Source organism: Equus caballus, chromosome 2 (genome assembly GCF_041296265.1).
Source record: "Equus caballus isolate H_3958 breed thoroughbred chromosome 2, TB-T2T, whole genome shotgun sequence".
NCBI classification, from domain to species: Eukaryota; Metazoa; Chordata; class Mammalia; order Perissodactyla; family Equidae; genus Equus; species Equus caballus.
In genome coordinates, this window is record NC_091685.1 from 95,491,437 (window position 1) to 95,516,332 (window position 24,896).

The window sequence follows — 24,896 nt, forward strand, 5'->3', positions numbered from 1 at the left end:
ATGCTACTTGATCTTTCATCAAAATATAAAGTTCCTCTCAATATGGGCATCGGGAAGAGAGTTGAAAACTTACTTCATGTACAAAGCTAATCTGGAAAATTAGGAGCAATCCTCTCCCCTTTTTTCCCCTCAGTAGTAGAGTTTATTTCCAGTATTAGCTGAAGAATTGCCTCATTTTTCAATTTAATAGCCTTAAAGATGCAGTTGGTGGTGGTGATTAAGGCATATTCAGCATGGGGCCATTTAGTTTGTTGTCGTGGTCTGAAATGTGAGCGCCTTACCAAATTGCAGTATGAGTGATGTCAGGACCTCAGCTGGCTTACCTTTCTGCAGTGTTTCCTCCTGGAAGAGGTGAGCTTTCTTAGGTCTCCTGGCTCATGGCTCAGAGGTGCCTCCACTTCATTTTCTCAGACGACAGGCAGAGGATGATGTAATCTGTGGATGTGATTGGTGTCTTAATTTCCCTTTTAGTTAAAAGCAGAAGGGAAGTGCTTTTAATTCTTTGAGGGGAAAGATCTAATTTTATGGGAAAAATTGTTATGATTATTTGTGATTAATGGCATATTTCACACTCAAGATTACAGGGTGATGAAAACAAGCTTGATTCATTAGGAAAGCCAACAGGGACAGGATGTGATTTTGCCAAATTGTAATAATTCTACCAAGCACTTTCATAGAAACCATGTCATTTGGCTCCACTGCAGTATGGTGAGGATGGCAGGGCATGAATCATCATTCTAAATTGTAGAGGACCCCACTGTTAACTGCCCAGAAATGTGGTGGTTCTCCCCGGGTATCATAGGCAGCGTATCACATAAGTGGACCTCACATTGACCTTTTCTAACTTTGAATGTACTCTTTTTCTACTAAATCCTATTTGCCCCTCAGCTAGAGTAGGCATGTCAGTACATTTCCATATTTGTTTCAATGTGGTTGAATTATTCAACTAACTTAATCTTTACAAGCACCCATCAGATAATCTAAATTCTACTATCATTCTTTCCTCCTAGATTTATCCTAACCAAAATTAGTTTATATGTTTATAAACTAGCAAAATTAACTTATGTAAAAAATATACATCTGGGAAAAAAATATATAAACCACTAAGGAAGTACTTTAGTTGTCTATTATCTTTGCACTAAGTGCTACTCTAGGTTCCTGAAATTGCTCTATTACAGGGAAAGCATCTACCAAAAGATTGCTTTATGTCGAGATGAGGAAATGCACCATAAATCCATTTGGTTTTTCTGCAATGGTGTATTAATCAGAGTTCTCCAGAAAAACAGAGCCAATAGGATATGTGTATATATATATATATATATGTATATGCACATATCATATATATGTGTATAAATCATATATATGTGTATATATGTGTATAAATCATATATATGTATATATATATGTATGTGTCTGTGTGTGTATGTGTATATATATATATATATATATATATGAAGAGATTTATTAGAAGGAATTAGCTCACACAATTTTGTATACTTAGAAGTCCCATGATCTGCCATCTGCAAGCTGGAGACCCAGGAAAGCCGGTGGTGTAGTTCAACCTGAGTCTGAAGGTCTGAGAACCAGAGGAGCCAGCAGTGTAGATTCCAGTCCAGGACTAAAAGCCTGAGAACCAGGAGCACTGGGGGCAGGAAAAGATTGTTGTGTCAGCTCAAGCAGTCAAGGGGGAAGGGTGGAATTTTTCTTTCCCCCGCCTTTTTGTTCTCCTCAGGCCATCAATGGATTAGATGATGCCCACCCTCACTGAGGAGGGCAGATCTGCTTTACTGAGTCCACAGATTCAAATGCTAATTTTATCTGGAAACAAACACACCCATAAATAATGTTTAGCCAAATATCTGGGCACCCTGTGATCCAGTCAAATTGATACATAAAATTAACCATCACAGATGGGGAGTCAGGGCTTACACGTAAATGATGTGGGAAGAGGAGCCAGAAGAGAAGCCAAGGTTAACATCATGATATCGATGACTATATTTAAAATTTTTATTTAAAAAATAGAAAATTTTGTGAATCAAAGAACTCAGTATTGGGTATTGCCCTAAACAAAAATGAATAGTAATCAGAACTAGGAAGATAGTGACAAAGAGGTCCGTTAGTGGTAGAGGCTGCTTCCTAGGAAATAAATCAGCCAAAATGACTTGTTGTGGAGCTGAAGCATATAGTATTGAGTAGAAGCTCTGAGTTAGTGTGGTCAGAAGCACCTGGGACGCGTGTCAGCATTTCAATTTAGAGGGCCTTCTTCCCAATGGTTCCGAATGACTTGATGGCACCCAAGGACCTACATTTTAATTCTCTAGATCATTCTATTAGAGGTGATCTGAACATCGCAATTTAAGAATGTCTGATGCCTAGAGTAGTCAAAATCATAGAGACAGAAAGTAAAATGATGTTGCCAGGAGCTGGGGGAGGGAAGAATGAGGAAATCAAGTTTAAAGGGTATAAAGTTTCAGTTTGGGAAGATGAAAAAATTCTGGAGTTGGATGGTGGTAATGACTGCACAACAATGTAAGTGTACTTAGTGCTCCTGAACTGTGCACTTAAAAATGATTAAAATGGCAAACTTCACGCTATGTACATCTTATCACAGTAAAAAGAAAAACAAAAATTCTAATGCAAGTGGTGGACATTCTTTAAAAATATTGATATGTCTTTGCTTTCTTACTAAGTATTGATAAGGAAAATAGATATGTCATAATTTGTGCTCAATTATGGATTAATATTGTATGGTAGTTCATCATTGCTTTTATGACAGAGGAAAAAAATGGGCTAAATAAAAAGATTTATAATACTTAAATTTTACTTTATTAAGAGAAAATAGATTTCTTGTATATCCATAGTCTGGCCAGATTAATGGAAGTAGTAGAGTGAGTCACTCAGTTTGCATTCTTAGGATTGCTTCTCTGCCTGCTTCTCCAAAATGGATTCATCAGATTTTGCCTTATCTTGTTTCTGCAATAACAATGCGTAGTGATACTCATGCTCTTTTCAGGATAGGGTGTGGGCCAATGTGGGGAAGAGCCTGAACTGCATTATTGCCATGGTGGATAAACTGATTGAAAGAGATGGTGGCAGTGGCGGCAGCAGCAGCAGCAAAAATGAAGAAAAGGACCCGTCTCTAGTGGACTCCGTCATAACTCATCCAAGGGGTAAGGAGTCATTTCTTCCCAATCATTGACTGAGTAAACAAAATGAGAAAGTCATGATAAAATGAGATAGAAAAGAGGAGTCAATAGTGCCTTTGATGAAAGTGCTGATAGCATGCTTTTCCAATGCTCTGGCTTGGGTGATGGAAGGCTATTTATCAAATTGCATTCAGTTGTGTTTTCAGAACTGCTTGCAATGCTCATTTATTTTTCCTTTTGCCACATAAAAACCTTCTTGAAAGAAGAACAGTGTTTTCTGTTAAAGACTCTGACATAATTTAATCTACTGGTACACATGTCTCCAAAATTTTATTAGAAAGAAAAACAAGCCTCTGCTCTTAAAACTCTTAGAAAATTTGAGAGTTATTAGGACACAGTATCTCATCATAGTTCCCAAAAAGAATGCAATATGATAAAATGCTTTTTCCTTCTTCAGGGGGATGTTTTTATGAATTATCTCAAAACGCATAAGAAGCTTTGATTCCATAAAGGACAATATTTTTGTGCACTAGTCCAAAGACATATTAGTAAGTCTGGATTTTCACGAATGCACGTATACACACACGTGGGTATATATGCATACATATGGGAGTGTGTATGTGTATATCGACAGATAGACAGATATATATAGGTAGATACTTTCAAATGTATGGCTTATTACAAGGTTGACTAGAAAATACGATAATCAGAATTTTAACTACAGTTGTGACCCTAAAAATGGCTTTTTTTGTTGAAATTTTTTTGTTAATTTGATTAATTTTGATAACAAAAACCAAGACAAACATCTGCATTCTTTATGATAGTAAGAATGCTGTAAGAGTTGTCCTGGCCCCTTTGCTAGATATTCTAAGTGGAAAGAATAAACAGTGTCATCCTTCCCTCTTCTTCTGAAATCTGCTTTTCTTACTACTTTAAGAAAATGAGTCATAAGGAAATATGGACACTTATAAAATTAAATTTATGTTTTCCTGATTTTTCATTACTCACATTTTCATCAGGAGTTTAATTATGCGAAACATCAATCTTTCATCACTTGATTAATAGTAGAACCATTTCTAAATCATATTTGTAAACCTTGGCTTTCTAAAGTGTTCTTAGTGTAGATAGTCCTCATCCTCTGTAGAACATTCGCATGGGTGGAAAGTTTACACTAATGTTCTTTATGTTCATTCCTACTGGGTCTAATTGTCTATGGGGATCTTCTTTCTTAATAATAACCGTTTTATTAGTTAATGAATCTAGTCCACTTCCATAACTTTAAATGAATCAAAATGAAAGCTTGTCATAACTTACGTCATAAAGAAATAGTATACTTCAATTTTCTTTAATTGAACCTTTATCGACTATCAACTATGAGCCAGAGACATGCTGTGCTCTGAAAAATGAGATAAGGGGGCAGAATCCAGTTTAGTGACTTGTTCTGTCCATTGATGGGTTTTCAAGCTTAATATTTTTTAGCAGAAATGAGATAAGGGATACTGAATTTGGCTACCTCTTCTGTTTTGATGTTCCTGAAAACTTCTCATTGACAAGAACAGAGTTTTAAAATATTTGAAATTATACATTTTATTTGTCTTGTATTTTATTGGAAGATAGCGTTTATGCAAACAAAATTACTTCTTAAAAAGTAAAAATATTTGGTAGGTAAATCATCTGTAAAATTAGATGAATTGCTTTCATTTTTATGTGAGACGTTGTTTGGATACAGTCTAAAACTAAACAGAAATTGCTGCCGATGTGGAAGTCACAACTAGATCAAATTAGAGTCAATATTTGACATAGTGCACTCTGATTGATTTTATTACTTTGATTTATTATCCATCTTTACTTCATCCATTCTTTTTTGTGTTATAAACATTTTTAGGACATAAGAAACTATTTAAATGTGTAAAAGAAAATGTATACTTGGGTCTGAAAATTATTTACTATAGTATCGTCAAATAATTTTAAAGTTAAAGCTTTCGTTAACATTTTACTTGTCAGACAATTGTATATAGAGTGCCTGTTTTCGAGAAGATATTGCTACATAAAAGAGCATGTTAACATGTATAAATAGATGTTTTACAAATGAATCTGTGCTCAAGTATATTTAAAATCTATTACGGATATTGTATGTCAGAGTGGAATTGATTAACTCAATTATTTAATAAAAATTTACTTTTATTGTATAATAAAATATTAATGCTTATTTTTATTATTTAATAAAAATAAAAATTATTATTACATTGTTATTATACATTACATTAGTATATTATTATATTATATTATTATTATATAAAAATAATTATTATTTTTATATAGTCTTCTAAAGTTAAGAAAAAAGCACTTTTGGTATCTACCCTGATTTTTGTCACATAAAGCAATGCAGTAGAGAAATTAATAGTGGCTTTTTGAAGTAATATAAAGCATATGAATAACCTAAAGTCATGTATTTACCTATGTTATCCCTCAAACTATCTCAGATAAAGATATTGGAGATATACATCCATTGATGACACGTACTCCAATTTACTTGTATTTTTAAATTTTATTAGGAAAGTAATAATTTAGAAAATTCGTTAAGAAAAACAAATACAATTACATATGATTTTTATTTTCTTATTTCAATTAGACATAAACATTTTGAACATATCTTGTATTTATACACACACACACTCACACACACACACATACTGTAACCAAACTGGAGTACACATTATAAATACAAATGTTCTTCTTAATATTCTGCATACCATTATATTATGAATATTTCCTGATAAATATTCTCTGGAAATGAGATTATAATGACTGTAAACTAACTCATCAAAAGACAAACCACTCTTTCAAATATTTAATTATTATAATAATACTGCAATTAACACAGAAGTATCTTTGAGCATTTAAGTCTTTAACTACATCTCAGATATTTTCCCCTAAGTGAGATTGCTAACAGTACAATTATTTTATAAGGAAGAGTTATCCCTTCTCTCCCGTGTATTTATTTATACAATTATTTGTTTATATCAGTGTGGACTCATGAATATTTATTTTACTCTTTGGTCTATAATCCAATACCATTATTGTTTACTTGGGGTTCAAATTGTTCTAGAGATAGCCACTGGGAGCTCTTTCAGGTTCATTTCAGTGGCCTTCATACAGGTTTCCCCACCACAGGCTATTTACTCCCTTATTTTCTTTCTTACTCTTTTTACTCATTCCCTTACCCTCTGGCACCATGAAGCACTCCAGGCTCATCTCTGTTTTCCCTGCCTCAGCCCTAGTTTCAGCCGTTTTCTAAGGAATCCTGGTTTCTTTTATTGGCAATAGCATTTAGAAACCAACATTTGCGTGGGTAGGAACATTTTGATGGTTCTTTTTAACATTAGGTACTGTCATCAACAGTATCTACAAACACCCTTTTAACTATAGCCTTACAAACCTTAAATATTTTCACTGCTTTCATGCCACTTGGATGAAAAATTGTAATTTCTGGTTATTTGTGAAGTTTGTTATGATGTAACAATACTATATTTTAAAATATTATTTTTGATAATAAAATCTATTTCTTCAATAGCCCCCAAATTTATGGGCTAGATTATTCACTAACCCATAGCTAGGGTGGGATGCATTTCATTGTACTTTTTACAATTAATAAATGAAGTGATTCAGTGAATGATTTGAGTAACCTAGAACTTGTTGAAAGGTATGATGTGATAACTACTGATAGGCAAGTTAGCACATCATTTATTATTATTTATTATTTTTCCTCATGTTGCATCAGTTTTGTTTTGTTTTCTTTTCTTTATATATTAACTTCTGTAAACATTTTTAACCAATTTCTGGAATTTTTATTGTGTTCATATGTTTTGTCTACTGTGTTTTATATTGGGATACATTTTGAAATCTTATACGGTAAGTCAACCCTATGACAGTCAGTTTTTCTTTCTTTGTCACCATCTTTTGTTTGTACATTGTAACTGTAATTTGTGTTTGTTTTGCTGGTATATATATAAAATGTTTAAACAGATGGTCTTCTGAAATGTCACTACCATCATCCATTTTTTTTATGTTCTTCTATAACCTGCAGATATTTTTCTTTTAAAGTTGCAGATTTTCTTTCTACAATGTATTAATTTAATAATGTTTTAAATCTGTAGTTTTGAAGGTTTTTTGTTTGTTTTAGATCCAGAATTTTACAATATATCTTACTTCATGAGTTTCTTTTCAAGAGTAATACAAATAGTATTGAGAGAAAAACTTTTTCTGCTGTTCTGAACAAATATAGTACAATAACTACTCAAAACTTTCAAGGCTTTTCTATATTTACATATTTTCTTAATGAACAAGATTGTCTTTTTATTTTCCATACACTTAAACATACTTACAAGCATCCACTGTGTGTGTGGTACCACATGCATTCAATTTCATAATAAATTGAGGACTCAAGGATAAAATCAGTGACTATTGGAGTCTTAGATTTTGATGTGTCACTAAAGAATATGTAGTTAAAGCTCCTAAATTCTGTTAGGAAGCTTACCTATGATATATCTGCCCATTTTCACCTAGCCTGTTATACACATCTTCACTGATAGAAAACCATTTGCATTTTCTAGAGTGGCATGCTCCAGATATTGATCTAAATACGTTTCTTTTAATATTCCCCACAGGCCCAGATCTAATCCTTTGAAACACACAGAACAAATTTACTTTCCTTTTGCCACGTTATAGCCTAACATATCTGAAAGCACCCATCGTGTCCTTTCCAAGTTGCTACATTTTTGGTCGTTTTTCAAAGGAATAGCATCAATATGCAGAGTAACACAGGAGGACCACCTCCCTACTTTTAGATACTTTTCTTTTGTTAATGATATCCAAGTCCACATTAGCTAATTTGACAGCCATGTTTTGCTAGTAACTCTATTGATATTCATAAACTTTGCTAAATTTGACCTGTCTTTCAGGTTTATCAATATTCAAGTAATATTCAGTCACCACTATGTGCTAGACATTGTGAAATACTAGGGGCACAGGAGATTAAGACATGTCTATCTCAATTCTGCTGAAGAGATTGATGTTTAAACCCAGGACTGCAGTATAATACACTTTTGAGTACACTTTAATAAATATCTGTTACTTTCATCCATCGTATCTACTGTCCTACTCAGGTTTATTTTACAAATATTCCTGTCCATTTATGGAAATTCTAGATAAAAATTATGGGAAAACAGACACAAATACATGTCCTTGAGGCACATCACTAAAGAGAACTGTATGCATTGGAATATACTTGTTAATCACTACACTTTGGGACTGTGTGTTCCACTAGCTATATTCACCCATTCAGGTTACTGCATGGCCTGTATTTCTCTTTCACAACAATACTATGAAGTGCCCTGTGAAAGAGAAAATGCCCTATGTCATTCAATGCTTTTTCTTAATCTACCCAGCCTTAAGCCCTGTCAAAAAGGAGATGAAGTTCCTGTGACATAATTTCCCTTAATGAGTCCATGCTGCCTGTAAGTCATCACTGCTTTCTCATACAGACGAGGTAAACATCCGTGTAGATACCAGTGGTTAGAGTTTCTTCTTCTTTCATACTCTTGTCCTTTTCTGCTTTGTAACTCCCTTTTAACTTGTAAAGCATATTCCACATTTCCTTATGGGATTTAAGAGTTCACTTTTTTCCCCACATCTTTTGCTTTATCTCTGGCTGTCTCCACTTAACACAATTGTCTGGTAACTACAAAGAATTTATCAATAATTTATTACCAATTATCAATGGCTTGCTAATGCCAAAGATTAGACATCCGAAAAATGCATCCCAACCTCCAAAAAGGGACAAATCAAGGTTTTAGCAAATCACCTTTTTTTTTGTTAGCAAATCTCTTTCGCATCTTTTATCTTTGGTTGGCCAGAGTAGCTGTCTACCTAACAAACTTGAAATAAGGACTAGAACAATTAATTAACACAATTATATATAAAATAGTTCATGTCATTAAGCCCTATGGAAGACACACACTAAATTGATGGTAGTTTGAAGACGAAAAGGAAAACCCTTTCATTCATTTAGTAGATATTTGTTGAGCATCTATCTTCTGCCAGCACTGTCCTCAGGAATGCCTTCAGTCATCTCCCTGGTCTTGCAGTCTAGTGGGTGCGCAAGTTGTAAAAGAAATCTGATGATGCTCACAACCACAGAGAAACTGGGACAGACAGAGAAAAGAGATTCATATCTCCCACCTGAGAACTTTGGGGCATGTGATTATTGAATGGAATAGCCTGAGAAATGGTACTGTTTACATTATGTTTGTGACTTGCCTACTTACTCGGCACTTATAAATTAAATCTCTTTACACGAGGCTTTGTTGTATTTGTAGAATTTTTTTTTTTAAATGGTGCACTCTATTCCACTGGCCTTGAACTTTACTAAAAAACTACTGCACTCACCTAGGTCACTTCCAGATAGAAATGTGTCTCCTCTTCCCTGCTCTGGACGCCTGCACTGTCATCAGGCTTCAGTCCACTCAGTATCTGCTACCTCTGGTTTCAATCTTAGATACCGGACAAAATTTAAGTGACAAGAGCTCTCTGGTGCAGATGGGTTGGTGACCTAGGTTGTTCAATGACCTATGACCTATGCAGCTTATTTTTCCATGTTTAAATGTCAGCATATTTGTAGGCCAGAGTTGACATTACAGTTTTCTTAAGGCCAAAAGGCAAAATAAGCCCAATGAATGTGAGTTCGTGACCTGTTTGGGCCAGCATAACCCCCAATTCAAAACTTTATGCTACAATAAATACACAGCTTGTTTGGTTAATGGATTTAGTTCCTGGAAAGTGTCTTAGCAGAATTTACTTAAGGCTTTCAACTTTGTGCCACGAAATGAGAAGTTTAACCCAGGATATCAGTTGATGCATTTCCTTTGCTATTTTTCTAAGAGCAAGACTGGGAAGTTTTACGATACTGTGTTCTCAGGCTGGCAGGATTTAAACAAACAAGGTTTCCTTGACATGAGAAAAGGTTGCCTTTGTTCTTCTCATAGCAGTTTGTCTCAAGTTGAGCAGTACACTCATTTCTAATACATTTGGAAGATGCCATATCACTCGCTTTCCTTGGATCACAGTTCAGAGGATAGTACGTTGATTACATTTTAAGATACGTGTTTGTCCTTTGTATGAATACCCTTGGGGCCTTTAAGACTGCTCTGAGGTAGGGGGAAAGGATGGTGCTGCATTCATGTGTGACTTCCCTCCCAAGTTTACCATAAACCTGTTTGCATTTGCCTGCCTGATATTCCTTATTTCTAGATTTGGCCTTGTTTCTCAGCTTTTGGCTCTGCTCACACATAATCCATACCTTCCTGTTTCTCTCCACACCCCTACTAAGCTCATTCCCTATCCTTGCTATGATAACTGCCCACTAAGTTTTCCATTGGCTTTTTACCATGACTTCAGGTTCAGCATTTTCTTCTACTTTATTCTTGCCTTTTCCAAGTCCTTGAGTCATCTCAGCTCCTTCCCTCCTCCCTTCCAGTCCCCTCTATGGCCCCCTCCAGTCAGTGTATGGCATCCATTTGTGGGACTTAGCTTCATCAAACCAGGCACCCCTCCCAGACTCTATTCCTACAAAGCTTCACTTTACGGGTATTCGCTACCTGCAGGTCAAGCAGCTTCCCTGAACTCCCTCCACATAGGACTTCCTTCAGGTATTCAGTAAAGGACACAACCATGAATGAATATGATCTTCTCACCAGACATGAACTCTCTTGCCTCTAAACTCTTAACTCTTCTAAACATGTTTTGTCACATCCCAACTTTTATAGCACTTAGTATATCCTTGTATGGTAGGTATTACTTTACAGCTCTTGATTCTCTTCTATATTTTAAACTCTGTGAGGATAGGGGACATAAGTGATCAATATTAATATTGGACCTCAATCCGAGAGGTTGTATTTGGCTAGCAATGCGTGTATTTCTCATGATGGCAGAGAAAAAAGGAGGAAAAGTGATAAAAAGAAGACTGATTAGCATTTGTTAAAATAATATAAAAATGCGGATTGATCTTTTGATTCCTGGACCAGAGCCACGAGATGGATGAGAAAGATGGGCAAGGGCTTAGGAAAGCTTGAAGGACATTCTGAGCAGCCAGGGAGGACATTCGAAGTGGCCAAGCCTCAGCAGATGCTTTTCTTTCCTGATTACTTGTCTCTTGTCTGATTACCCTAGTTTCTGTGCCCCACATCCCTGGGATGTGTCTGGATATTTGGAGGCATCCTAGGGGCAAGTGCCTAGGGGCTATGACCAAAGTTGGCCATGTGTATCATGCTCATATAAAGAAGTTTAGCTATAAAGCATCTGGAGAAGAAGACATCATTAATTGACCTCTCCAAGTTATGATGTCCTCATTGTAAAATTGTACATGAAAGGCCAGGCCTTCACTCAGAGGGGCATGTAGGTGGCATATCTGGGTTGATGCATGACACAGGCCCTCAAAAGCAGCAAGGACTTTGAGCAGAGGTATCGAAATCCCCCATCCCTAGCCCTCAACCATGGACCCATTGCTGGTTCTGTGCTCCCTGAGATTTGAGAATCCTATAAAAGCCCCGTTGGCTGTAGGTTTGGTCTCTGTTCTTCGCACAACCTTGGGAATTTTATCACCCTCCTTAAAGGCCGTTCTAATTGCTTGGCTTCACAGTTCATCATCTTCTTAACTTAGGTGAATCCTAAGAGCTGGGCTCATTTCTTCTCTTATCTCTTTGCATAAAGTTTAATGGGTATGCAATCTTTTAGCTTTTCTTTTTTTCTACGTCTGAAAAGTTGTGATAACAAAAATAACAATGACTACAAGCTTGTGTGAAGTTAATTATTTTAAATGAACAAAGAAGACCAAGCACCTGAGAAGAAAATGGCTCAGAAATTGGAAAGAAAGCCTTATGCTGTACTACAGTTGGTTGCTATTTGGCTCTTTTATTTTTCTCCTGAGTAACATAAGAGCCATTGAGCTTGGAGGACATGAACATCCTGTACAGGAAATAGATGGTGTGTGGAGGTGAGGGGGGCACCTGGCCATCATTCTTTGAATCCTTCAGTGAGCGTCACTTGAATACGTTATAGAAGCGAGTCAAGGGCTGGAAAACAGGCTCTGCTTGGATGGTTTCCAACACACTTCACAAAGCTCAGGAAAAGCTCAGCTAAGCCACACGCATTTTATGTTTTCCTGAGGAAAGACTCTGCTTGTTGGTCTCAGGGTTAAGGAGTTTCAGCAAGTTTTTATAGAGACACTAAAACATTCTCTTCATATTTTCCTCCAACACTGAAAGGAGCCCAGGGGATAGAATCGACCATGTGGCCGCTTAAGTGCCTGCTGAGCCAGTTGTTGGGTCAGTGACAATGTTGTGGTGAGCCCTCAGCTACCCAGCTTCACTGGATGTATCATAAGTGTGTGTGCGCGCACGCGCGCGCGTGTGTGTTTATATAAGATCTTAGTTGAAACTTGCAGAACCTAAGCTCAGAAGAGTGGATGTGTGCATTTCTGGATTTCTTACTTTGACCTGATAGCACAGAATGAACATCTCCATCTCTCCCCAAAAATGGCTTTATCCTGAGGACAAAATAAGCACCATGTAAATTGTGAAATGTGGAGAGACACACAGGTGAGGGGGAGGTGACAATGGTCTCAAGACTCAACAGCTGCAGCGTTTTTTTCTCAAAAATACTTTTAAAGAGAAAACTAAAGCATTTGCTCTTCTTTTGTGAGACTGATTTAGAATGCTCGTTGGAGCAAAAAGCCCATTTATGAACTGACTTCGGCCTTTGTCTGCCCTGTCATACCCCATTGTGTTTATTTCAGAACCTGAGATTTACATGGAGCGAATATTAATAGGGAACAAAACCTGTAGTCATCGCAATTTGCATTTGCCAGTGCAGGTTTCCTTTATCTGCTGAATTAATTTAATTGTTTCTTTTCTATAAAGAAAAGTAATTTTAGCTTTCTCATGTATGCTTTTCCATAGGAAGCTTGCTACTATCTTTGAGAGATTCTACTTTGCTCACAAACTTGTATTTTCCTCATTCATAATTAATGTGTTTTATATTGTCATTTTCCTTAAATTTTAGCCGTAAAAAGTATATATAATTATAGCAAACGGAGACACTGGAATATTGTTAGTATCAGACAAGTATCTAACAATACTCCTACGGTAGAATATCAGTGTATTTCTTTTTTTTTCCCCAGGTTTTCAGTTTTATTATAGTAGGACCAGAAATTAGATCTTTTTTCTTTTGATTATCTGATTGCAATTTATGATTAAGAATCAACTGGTTGAATAAGTGTGAGGATAAGTTTAAAAGTGAGTAAAAAAAGTATCCTGATGCTAATGAAGAAATCTACAAAGTTTCCTCTTTTAAAGACCTTCAGAAAAATCCAGGAGCTATGTTTAATTTGAGCTCTCAGTTTCTTTCAAGGAAAAAAAAGTGTACACTTAAGGTAATTTTCCATTTTCTAACTAGAAAGAACATATGACACTCTTGATCAAATTATTGACCACTTGACACAGGACAGTATGATGCAAGATGCTTAAAGAAATATATATACATGCTGTTTGGAAACTATGCAAATGTATAAAAAAGTGTAAATCTGTGACTTGAATAAATGGCAAAGTAGTTTTACTTCAGCCTGATGAAGCAGCGCCACCTACTGCACACAAGCTTTATTTCATGTTTGAGAATTCTTGGGTGGAAACTGATCTCTGTAGACCTAAGCACAAAACAAAATCAGTTTGCAGTCTGATCTGTTAAGATCTACATCCAGGTCAACTTATTGAAATATTTATTTTTCCAGTGTGTGTATGTATCAGGCTACACATTCATATTGAGAACAATAATTAAATAAGAGGGTGGGAAAGAATAAAAGATAAAAGAATAAATATGAAAAAAATAGGAATATAGAATATTGCTTCTTGGTGCCTATTCATGTGTCTTTTACTCTGAAAATAAGTCTGATGTTCCTCCAGTTGCCCTTTTACACGTCCTAATGGCATAAAAATCAATAGTTAGCCCACGCTTATTTAAATTGAACCGCTGTTCATATTTCATCCTAGACTGCCCACAAATTAGTCCTTTATTAAATGATTACAGATTTAATAGGTCTTCATTGAATTGTCCTTTCTCTAGTGTTTTTTTATTCCTGTCATAACGCTTAATTCTACAATATTTTTAGCTAACAACTCCTGATCTTTCCAATGTATTTTGCATATGCATTTACATAGAGTATTAACGAACACATCTTTTTATTAAGTTGCGGTCATTAATTACCCTTTCAACCATTTTGGTTTATTTCATCTAGTCTTTACACCACAACATAAAATAAATGACAGGAGATATGGTACCATAGTGGTCATGATTCTGTTTATTGTTCTCTATAACTCTTCCAAGGTCTTGACTGGCTGTTGACCCCTCACATCACTCATGATGAAGCTGACACTTTTGTGCTGAGAAGATCATATTTCAGATCCCGATGCATGCTTAATTTTTCAGCATGCACTTATTTCTATTAAATTGTATTTGTCAAGTACTGTTTATTTATATATTAATTGAATGTCATACAGTTGGGAATTTATAATGTTTAACATTTGTCAGGGCTTTGATTTCCAAATATACTGAAATGGCACATAACTTGTTTCTATATCATATGCCAAAGTCGTAATTATATACTTGAAACATGTTAGAAATCTAGACATACAAAATCACAGATGGTTTCAATTTTGTATCCTTATTTGAAGAAAAGCTATTTGAATTCCAAACACTGTCAAAAACTTGATTTTCTCATACTTGTCTATAGTATCTTAAAAGACTTTTGTTATATTTATTGCATTTTTACTCCTTCCATTAATGCTGATTGAATATCTGCTATATACCAGACGCTATACTAGGTTCTGGAGATTCAGTGATTAAAACATATATTCCTTACCCTCAATGAGCAACCTTTTTGCAGAACAAAGAGTGTGTGGATAGTTCTAGAACACTAAGGGCAAGGAGCTGTGGGCACAAAAGGAAGTGAATTCAACCCAAACTTTAGTAAACAAAAAAGGATTAGGGGGAAATCAAGAAGACTTCCTGGAAGAGAGAAATTCTACATTGCACCTGCAGAGAAGATAAAGTGTTTTGTGAGGAAGACAAGTAGAGAAAGGGTGCTCCAGGCTTGGAGAAGGGATTTACAAGGACACTGAGATGAGAGAGCAGGACAGCTTTTGGAAAATACATGTTGTTCAGTTCACCTGGGACTCAAGACTGCAAGTGAAGAAGTTCTGAGAGATGAGACTGGACAAGTAGGCAGACATCAGATAATGGAGGATCTTTTATGCTTTTAGACCTTATTCTGAATGCTCTAGTGTTTTTAAAATATTTTAACTAAGGAAGCAAGAGAGTGAGTGATGGAATGGGATTTAAACTGGTTAGAAAGCTCCCTCTAGCAACACTGTTGAGAAAGGATTTGAGTAGGGTGTGAGTGGAGGAAGGGGAATCAGTTAATAAGTAGGATAGAAAGTGATCCAAGGCAGGTTGATGAATGATGATGGGAGATGCCAAGGGGAAGATGAATGTTTCATGGGTTATTGCAGTGGTTGAACTAATTTAGTGACTCTGTAAATGGGAAGACTATAGAAGAAGTCCAGGAAAACTTCTGTTTCCAGCATGGGAAGACTTTGGTGGCACCATACACTAAGATACAGGCAGTGCACAGATTAGAGATGCACAGAGAAGAGAAGAGTTCTATACTGTATTATGTTAAGTACACTCAAGTGGAGAGATCCAGTGGGTGGCTGGTTATAGACATCTGGAGTTCAGAGGAGAGATTTGAATTGGACATCTTTAAATCTAATCTTATGAATCCTTAATAATATGTAAAACTTCCCTGAAAAAAAAATAAATTGGTTCTGTCCTCCGAGACTTTCCTTCATCTATCCCACGGTTCTTACACCCTTTCCTCCCCGCAGAGGACTGGTATGAACAGTTGTATCCCCTCATCCTTACCCTGAAGGACTGCATGGGAGAAGTGGTGAACCGAGCCAAGCAGTCCCTGACGTTTGTGCTCCTTCAGGAACTTGCGTACAGCTTGCCCCAGTGTTTGATGCTGACTCTGAGAAGAGACATTGTCTTCAGCCAAGCGGTAGGTGCCTCTACTTGTGAGCACAGCACTGTGCTGGGTTGTTAAATACTATCCTTGATGAGGATAGAGGTCTTCTTTTGGTAGTTTTATTTTTCTCTCCCCGAAGTCCCAGTATATAGCTGTATATCCTAGTTGCAAGTCCTTCTAGTTCGTCCATGTGGGACGCCACCACAGCCTGGCTTGATGAGTGGTGTGTAGGTCCGTGCCCAGGATCTGAACCAGTGAACCCCAGGCTGCTGAAGTGGAGTGCGTGAACTTAACTGCTACGCCACTGGACTGGCCCCTTGGTCGTTTTATTTTTAAAGGGATCCTTTTTTTTAAGTTTTGGTACCCAGTTTTTCTTAATCATAATAAATATGAGCCAAATAGAAACAGTTTATGAGCCCTTAAGCATTTATTTCTGCAAAGAGGTAGCTAAGTCTCTGAAATGGACATTCAATTTCACGGGGCAGAGAGTCTATGAGGGAAAGGGTCACCCAGCCTGTTGTCATATTATGCCTTGGGGTCTCCGCACAGTGCACAGTGGGAGGAAAGGGGCAGCTGCCTTGCATTGCAGGTGGCCAGCTAGGACTGGTAAAAGGGGTTTGTTTGCAACCCCCTGTTTATACGGCTCCCCCATGAATCCCAGGACAGGGCCTCCCAATGATCTCCTCTCTTGTTTATAAAATAAGTTTGCCAGGCAGTAAGGCTTGAATGGGAAGTGACAGGACCACCTCCTTTGCATACACCCAACCCTACCCCGTGACACCAAGGCTGGTCTCCATCACACCGGCTCTGCTGGGGTCTTCCATCTCCCCTCCTGCCTCCACCTCGGTGATTGAATTTTATATGACAGACACATGGAGGGAAAGAGACAGAAGTCTGTCTTTCTAAACATTCCAGGCAAAGGGCATATTTTAACCCAACTCTCCCTGTTCTCCAGTATTTCATGGATGGTCCAGTGGCAAATGGAGCTAACTATATGTTGGACATTGTGCTCTGCCTTACACATGTTTCTTCATCATGTCCTTTCAACGACTCTATGAAATGAGTAGTATTGTCTTTAGTCTATGTGTGCAAAAATAATAATAACATCAGAAGCATTAAATAACTTTTTTTGACTTCACTGCTAGAAATGGTAGACAGGATTTGCAGATGTATCACCTTGACTCCAGAGTCCATGCTCTCTCCTTTCACAGTGCTGCCTTCCCCAAACCTTGCTAGATCAAAGACTGTCAACTGGTTTCAAAATGGATATATAAGAAATTATAGTTTTCTTACACATACTTGAACTTTTAAAATGAAATCTGTGGTGCCTTGAAAGTCTTAAATGTTCTCAATTAAATTTTGTTGACCCTGGTAAATTTCTTCAACGGGTTTTTTTTTTTTTTTTTTTCTAGCTTGCTGGGTTGGTTTGTGGTTTTATCATCAAATTACACGCAAGTTTACATGATCCTGGCTTCCTACAGCAGCTTCACACAGTGGGACTAGTCGTGCAATATGAAGGACTGCTAAGTACATACAGTGAGTGCTGCTTTAGCACGTGGTAAAATCATATTTCTACTCATAAGGACGCTTGATCCAAAGATTCTTCAGTTAAGCATAAAAAGGAGAAGTAAACCTTTACTGCATCAAGTATTACGGGAATAATGTAACTTCTAGTTCTTTGCGTTCATTCACCGTTACCTGTGCTTTTGCCCCCATTATGTTTTGAAAATGGAATTATAGATTGTTTCATAGTGGAGTCCTGAGAAGCCATCTGGCATTTTTAATATAAAAGGCTCTTTGCCAACGTAGTTTCAATGACTGGATTTTTAAAGTCCCAACCCTCTAATGTCTAGAACAGCTCTGTTCAATACATGGCCTGGTGTGGCTATTGAGCACTTGAAATGTGTCTGGTCCAAATCAATATGTACTAGACGTGCATGCCAGATTTCAAGGACTAGTTAAAAAAGCTTTATGTTAATAATTAATAATTTCATGTTGATTTATAGCTGAAACGACATTTTGGGTATATTGGGTTAAAGTAAAACATATTATTAAAATTAACTTCACCATTTTTATTTTACTCTTTTTAAAATATGACTCCCAGGAAACTTACAATTATATATGTGGCTCACATTGTATTTCTAGTGGATAGTGCTGATCTAGAATCCTACTTAATTACCTCTTTCTCAGGCTTTATTTGTCAGTGCATTGAGATATAAAACTCATATGAGCCTGGATCAGTCATCTTCAATTCAGCCATCTCTTTTATTTCTAGAAATCAAATATCAGCCATGCCAATGTAACGAGATCTGAATGCTACTGTGTTTTATAAAGGAGTTAAAACTTGTCTGTAGCCTCCCAGTAAATATATACATTCTTCCTTTTCTCAAAAGATACACAGACTGCTGGAGTCCATTGAAATGGTTCTTACTTCAGTAATGAAAACCTTCAGCCTCTGAGGCCAAACACTTTGAATGGATTCACTGCATTCAGAAACTCATTCACTGAAATGCCAGAAACATTCCGGCAGGGAGCTGTAGTACCAAGTGACATTTTCTTCAAACAGTCTGTGTGTAACTAGGCTCCTTTTCCCTTGTTTAGGTGATGAGATTGGAATGCTGGAGGACATGGCCGTTGGCATTTCAGATTTGAAGAAAGTCACATTTAAAATAACTGAAGCCAAATCCAATGATGTCTTGCCAGTTATAACAGGAAGGCGGTAAGTGGTGCCCATTTCTTAAAGACCGAGCTTTGTTAGATGTTTGTATTAACTCCTGACAAAAGAGCCGAGGAGAATTAAGGTTTGGTGTGCAATTCTTTCTTTTGTTCTCTTTTCCTTTTTGGTGAGAAATAAATGTAGAGGACACGACAGGGGAGGCTTGAAATACTCCTGGAAAGCTCATGACTGTTTGTAAATTGTACTGTAGTAAGGTGAGTATCTTAATGCTCCCCCATGAAATATGAAGAATACAAAATAATAGCAGGCATGAGAAGAACATTTTTCTCTTTATTACTATCTAGTCTGAAGTTGTGGATGTTTTTACTTCTGCTGGAATCATTTGGTTAATAGCATCATAATTCTTGAGATGACTTTATATTAAATTCTGTTAAAAGCAGGAACATTTTAGGAAAGGTGTATTCCTATGTCAGGGACATATACCACCATTTTTCTAATTATTTTGGATAATTCACTCCCAGATTGAGATTTCCAAGAATGATTTTAAATAGTTTTAAAGGTCAGTGTATGATGGGCAAAATATCAGAAATAATTAAGAAAAATGATGGTGTGCAGAATAGACCTCCAACAGAAGAATTATATCCTATGCTAACTCATTTCAATCGGAAGTCCTCCCAGTTTTAACTATTCTGATGTTAGCACTTTTAAAGGTTGCACGTGGATATTTGAAATTTGAAACATTCTCAGATCACAATGAAAAAATATGAATGTACTAAAGAGACAGCCTTTTTCTTGCTAGAGAGAGATGGGGAAGAGATTAAGTATAAAAGTTTAAACTACACTTGTTTTCTTGTCCATAGTAAACGTATGATATTTTAAATTTTGTGTGAATTATTTAAAATTTTCTGTGATTCTCAGAGATACATGGTTGAATGAAAGGTGTCTGTTTCTTATGCATAAAGAAAAACCGTATCCTCATAAAACTGAATATTTCATCTGTAAACTAATGCTTAATTTGCCATTCATTGGGAGAAAGAGGAATAAAATTGCTCATATACACACCTGGAAAAAAGTCCCACTCTATATCACCATGAAGATTATTATCAGAAGTAAGAACCTGATACTTTTATCATAATTTGTAAGGGAAGCTTACCAGGCCATTTGGCATAGGCAGAGTAAAAGATGCTTTTTCTGAGGGAGTTCTTCAGACTGTAGCTAAATTCAAAAGTTATCATACAGATGGGAGTTGGACTTCTAGAATGACGACATGAGCAGCTTGGCAAATCCTCTCTCCAAAAAGCAATATTACAATTAGACAGAATTGTCTGAAAGATCCATTTTAGGGCAAAGGGAATAAATCAAAGGCATACAACAAATTTAGAAGTACTTATTCATGACAAGCTAGTGAACATTGGATAAGACTGTTGGAGTCCGTGGCATTTTTGCCACGGGGTGCTCTCATCGACCCTGACTCTCTCAGCACAGCTTTACTATGGCAAGGCGGGCCATGAAAACCAGCAGTTGCACTACCAGAGGGGACAGACTTGATTCGGACCAGAGAGCAGAAAAAAGCACACTCCAGAAAAATTGTCAGAAACTTTGGTTAACAATTCCATTCACAATAACATCAAAAAGAATAATTGTCAGACTGAATTTAACAAAGTACTCCAAGAATTCTCCACAGGATACGCAAAATATTGCTTAGAGAAATTAATAAAATCCAGTACATGGAAAGACAATCCCTGTTCCTGGATTGGAATACTCAATATTTTTTAGATGGCAGTGCTCCACAAATTGATCTATAGATTCAATGCAATCACTAACTGCCTACTTCCAAGTAGTCTTTTGTGGAGAAATCGGCAAGCTACACCTAAAATTTATATGGACATGCAAAGGACCAGAATAATGGAAACAATTTTATAAAAGAAGAAGAAAGTTGGAGGAATTCTATTTTCCAATTTCAAAATTTACTATAAAACAATGATAACCAAGACCTTATAGTACTGGCATAAGTATATACATATAGATCAATTAAACAGAATTTAGAACCTAGATATAAACTATTACTTTTTGGGTCAATTGATTTTTGACAAAGGTACCAAGGCAATTCAATAGAGAATGGAAAGTCTTTGCAAAAAATGTTGCTGTGACAATTGATTGTCTGTATGCAAAAAGAATTTAAAATCTCACTTTACACCACGTACCAAAAATTAACTCACAGTGGATCAGAGGTCTAAATATAAGAGCTAAAACTATGAAACTTGTAGGAGAAAATATTTGTTAAGTTGGGTTAGGTAAAGAGTTCTTAGATATGACCAAAAATCTAGGTTCATAAAATAAACAATTTGATAAACTGGATTTCATTAAAATTATACACTTTAAGCATTAAAAATACCATTAAGTAAATGAAAAGATAAGCCACAGATTGGAAGAAAATATATGTAAACTATATATCTGATAAAGGGTTTGTATCCAGAATACATTAAAAAAAATCTTACTCTCAATGAGGTAAAAAACCTGATTTAAAAACGGGCAAAATGTTTGAATAGATATTTTGCCAGATAAGATATATGAGTGGCTTATATGCATGTGAAAACCTACTCAATATTATTAGTCATTAGGAGAATGCAAATTAAAACCATAATTAGATAGCACTTCACCACTGTAGAATCATCACAATCAAAAAGACAGACAATAACAAGTGTTTGCAAGGACGTGAAAAACCTGTAACCCTCATACATTGCTAGTGGGAATGTAAAATGATATTGCCACTGTGGAAATAGTTTGGCAGTTTCTTAAAAAGTTAAACCTAAAATTACCATATGACTCTTAGGTCTATACCAAAGAGAAAATGAAACTATATGTCCACACAAAAACTAATGTGTGGATGTTCATAGCAGCATTATTCATAATAGCCAAAATCATGAAGTAATCCAAGGATCTATCCATTTGTGAATACATACACAAAATGTGGTATCTATACAGTAGAATGCTATACAGCAATAAAAAGGAACACAATACTGGTATATGCTACAACATAGAAGACTTCAAAGTCATTATGCGAGGTGAGAAAAGCTAGGCACAAGAGACTACATACTATATCATTCCATTTACGTCAAATATGTAGAAAAGTAAAATCTGTAGAGACAAAATAGGTCATTGGTTTCCTGGGGCAGGCAATGGGATTGGGGTTTGAATGCAAACAGACATGAAGGATTTTTTTAAGGTGATGGAAATATTCTGAAACTGAATTATTGTCATGATTGCACAACTCTATAAATTTTCTAAAGCTTTGAATTATACACTTAAAATGCATGCTTGTCAATTATTTTAATTTTTATTTTTATTATTAAATTTATATAACATGTAATAAATTATTAGTATTGTATAACAATATTACAATAATAATGTAATAAATATTATTTATTAAAATGTAATAAATTAAAATATCAACATAATAAATAAAATAAAATAATTTAATTTTAATAGAACTGACAAAAAGTTATCATAAATTGTATAATATTTCACCTTCAGAGCAACCTTTCAACATGGACCAGCTCATTGATTCTTCTCCTATTCCTGAAAGACTTGAAATAAATAAACATCAGCCCTCTATTAGTCAGGCTTTTGTAAAGGGCACTGAGAGCAATTTAAAAAAGAAAAAGAAAGGACAGGCCCCGTGGCCAAGTGGTTAAAGTTTCCTGCACTCCGCTTCAGCGGCCCTGGGTTCGTAGGTTCGAATCCTGGATGCAGACCAACTCCACTCATCAGCTATACTGTGGAGGCATCCCACATACAAAGTAGAGGAAGACTGGCACAGATGTTAGCTCAGGGCTAATCTTCCTCAAGCAAAAAAAGAAGAAGATTAGCAACAGATGTTAGCTCAGGGCAAATCTTCCTCACAAAAAAATGAAAAAGAAAAATAATGTGTCCATCCGTGTGAGGGTAGTGCTAATGTCCCTGCTTGCTGGGTTGAAGGTTATCTCCTAGTTCTCTAGTTTGAAGCTCAGATAAGAAACAAGTCTCAGAGTCAATGACCCAGAGTGCATATCAGTATTGTTATACTAGGAGAAACTAAAAATATTTTCACAGAGACCCACTAATTGTCCTGTGCTTTTTTTCCCAATACATGTGTTACTACCTCAGCACTCTGTATAGTTCTGGAAACACATGGGTTTTCCTGAATTCTGGGCAAAACTCTCTATATTGCTCTACTCAATTCGCAGTGCGTCAGAGGATGGCGTTTCAAATTATGTAAGCAGCTATTCTTCTTGACCACATTTTATGAATCCTAATTTAAATTTCCAACACTAAACATTAGGGGTAATTTTTAATGGAAATTTTCAATGAGATGATTTGTTAATGTTGCAAAATGATTGAGAACCCCCAAAGGTTACACCTTAAATAATGAAACCATTATGTTTCCATCAAACCGTCACAAACACAGAGGTTCATCAAGAATAACAACAATCAAGCTGTGCTAAAAAATGTTATAAGTGATTTGGTTTATTAGTTTCCTATATTGAAAAATCCATCATTAAATTACTTTTCTTATTCTTGAGCCTGGTTGTGTTTTAAAAATAACTAAATCAAGAGAACAAATAACAAATAAGGCTCTCTATGTATGTGGCCCTGGTATGCAAAAATGAACTAAACATTCTTCCTTTCCTGAAGGAGCTCAGAGTAATGGAGAGAAATCAAACATGTAAACAATTCTTTATGCCAAGCAATTTAATAGTGAAGTGAATGAAATTATAATCGAATGAATTAGTAACAGAAAATAAGCAGATAGCAGCCCAAAACTTCAATCAGTGCTAAATTCCAACTGTTTTATTGTTTCTTTCCAATGAATCTAAAATAACCTAAAAGTGAATGAAATAAACAACACTGCTTCTCTTTGTCCTCTGCTTCCTTTAGTGAACATTATGTGGTGGAGGTAAAGCTTCCAGCGAGAATGTTTGAGTCTCTGCCTCTCCAGATTAAAGAAGGACAATTGCTTCATGTGTATCCGGTACTTTTTAACGTTGGAATCAATGAGCAGCAAACTCTCGCTGAGAGGTAAGCTTCAGGTATAACACTGGTACTTCAGTTTTTCTTTTTAATTGTTATGAAAATGTTGAGCAATTCCACACTTCCCTGCACATAGAACTTAGGTTTTCCTGTTTATTAGTACCAAGTTATTTGGTACAGCAAGGAGAAATATTCATATTTAAGGATTCCTGACTCACACCAAATTTAAGTGTTGTGAGACAATGAGGAAAATATGCAATCCAATACCAAAATATTCACATGGATTAAATTTCCTCGTGTTTCCAAACGCTTATGTGTATACCAAATTTTAGGATTTTTTATGTTCATATGTATTTCAACATTGTAAAGGCAGCTCATGTGTCAATTTCTGGACCTAAAACACAGTCTATTATTTCCTTTTGTTTTCCTTACTAAAATAGTTGCTATTGACAGTTATTAACACATTTTTTCATAGTAATTTGCTCAAACGACACATGATTGTATGTGATCCTATGAATCACTGTCAAAAGCACTTTTTTGAACAGACAGAGGAGTTACTTTTGCCTCTTACGTGATTTACATGTAGAAATTATCGAAAACGTGGATATGAGTTGAGGTTCCTAGGACGCATTTTTGAAAAATTTTAGAGAAAAATGTTTCCCTGTTGCTGTACGGCCTGGTTGGAGAAGCTTCCCCGGGGGGAATCTTCTGGGGAGTTTGATAGTCTTCAGTATTTAAAATGCTCTCTTAACTATAATTCACTCTCCAAATGTCTTCTTCTTCCATAGGTGGCAGTTTTAAAGTGCCTGCCATATTCTCTGCCAGGACTTGATAGTCGGTTTTAGGCCTTTACTAATGCCATTTACTAAACTAAAAATGCCACTACATTTATAGTCCTCTTGAATTTCAAAGATGGTCAAGGTGCCTGTTT

The 24,896-nt window shown here is 35.9% G+C and overlaps 1 protein-coding gene across 35 annotated transcripts in view; it reads left to right on the forward strand.

The window, feature by feature from the left end:
* INPP4B (inositol polyphosphate-4-phosphatase type II B) overlaps window positions 1-24,896 on the forward strand; it is a 747,831-nt gene that overhangs the window by 636,613 nt on the left and 86,322 nt on the right. For all 35 annotated transcript variants that reach the window (XM_070258367.1, XM_070258371.1, XM_070258379.1 and 32 more), the window contains 5 exons: window positions 3,014-3,170; window positions 16,139-16,311; window positions 17,691-17,814; window positions 18,880-18,997; window positions 23,873-24,013. In XM_070258367.1, coding sequence (XP_070114468.1) covers window positions 3,014-3,170; window positions 16,139-16,311; window positions 17,691-17,814; window positions 18,880-18,997; window positions 23,873-24,013 — 713 coding nt within the window. The remainder of the gene's footprint in view (window positions 1-3,013; window positions 3,171-16,138; window positions 16,312-17,690; window positions 17,815-18,879; window positions 18,998-23,872; window positions 24,014-24,896) is intronic.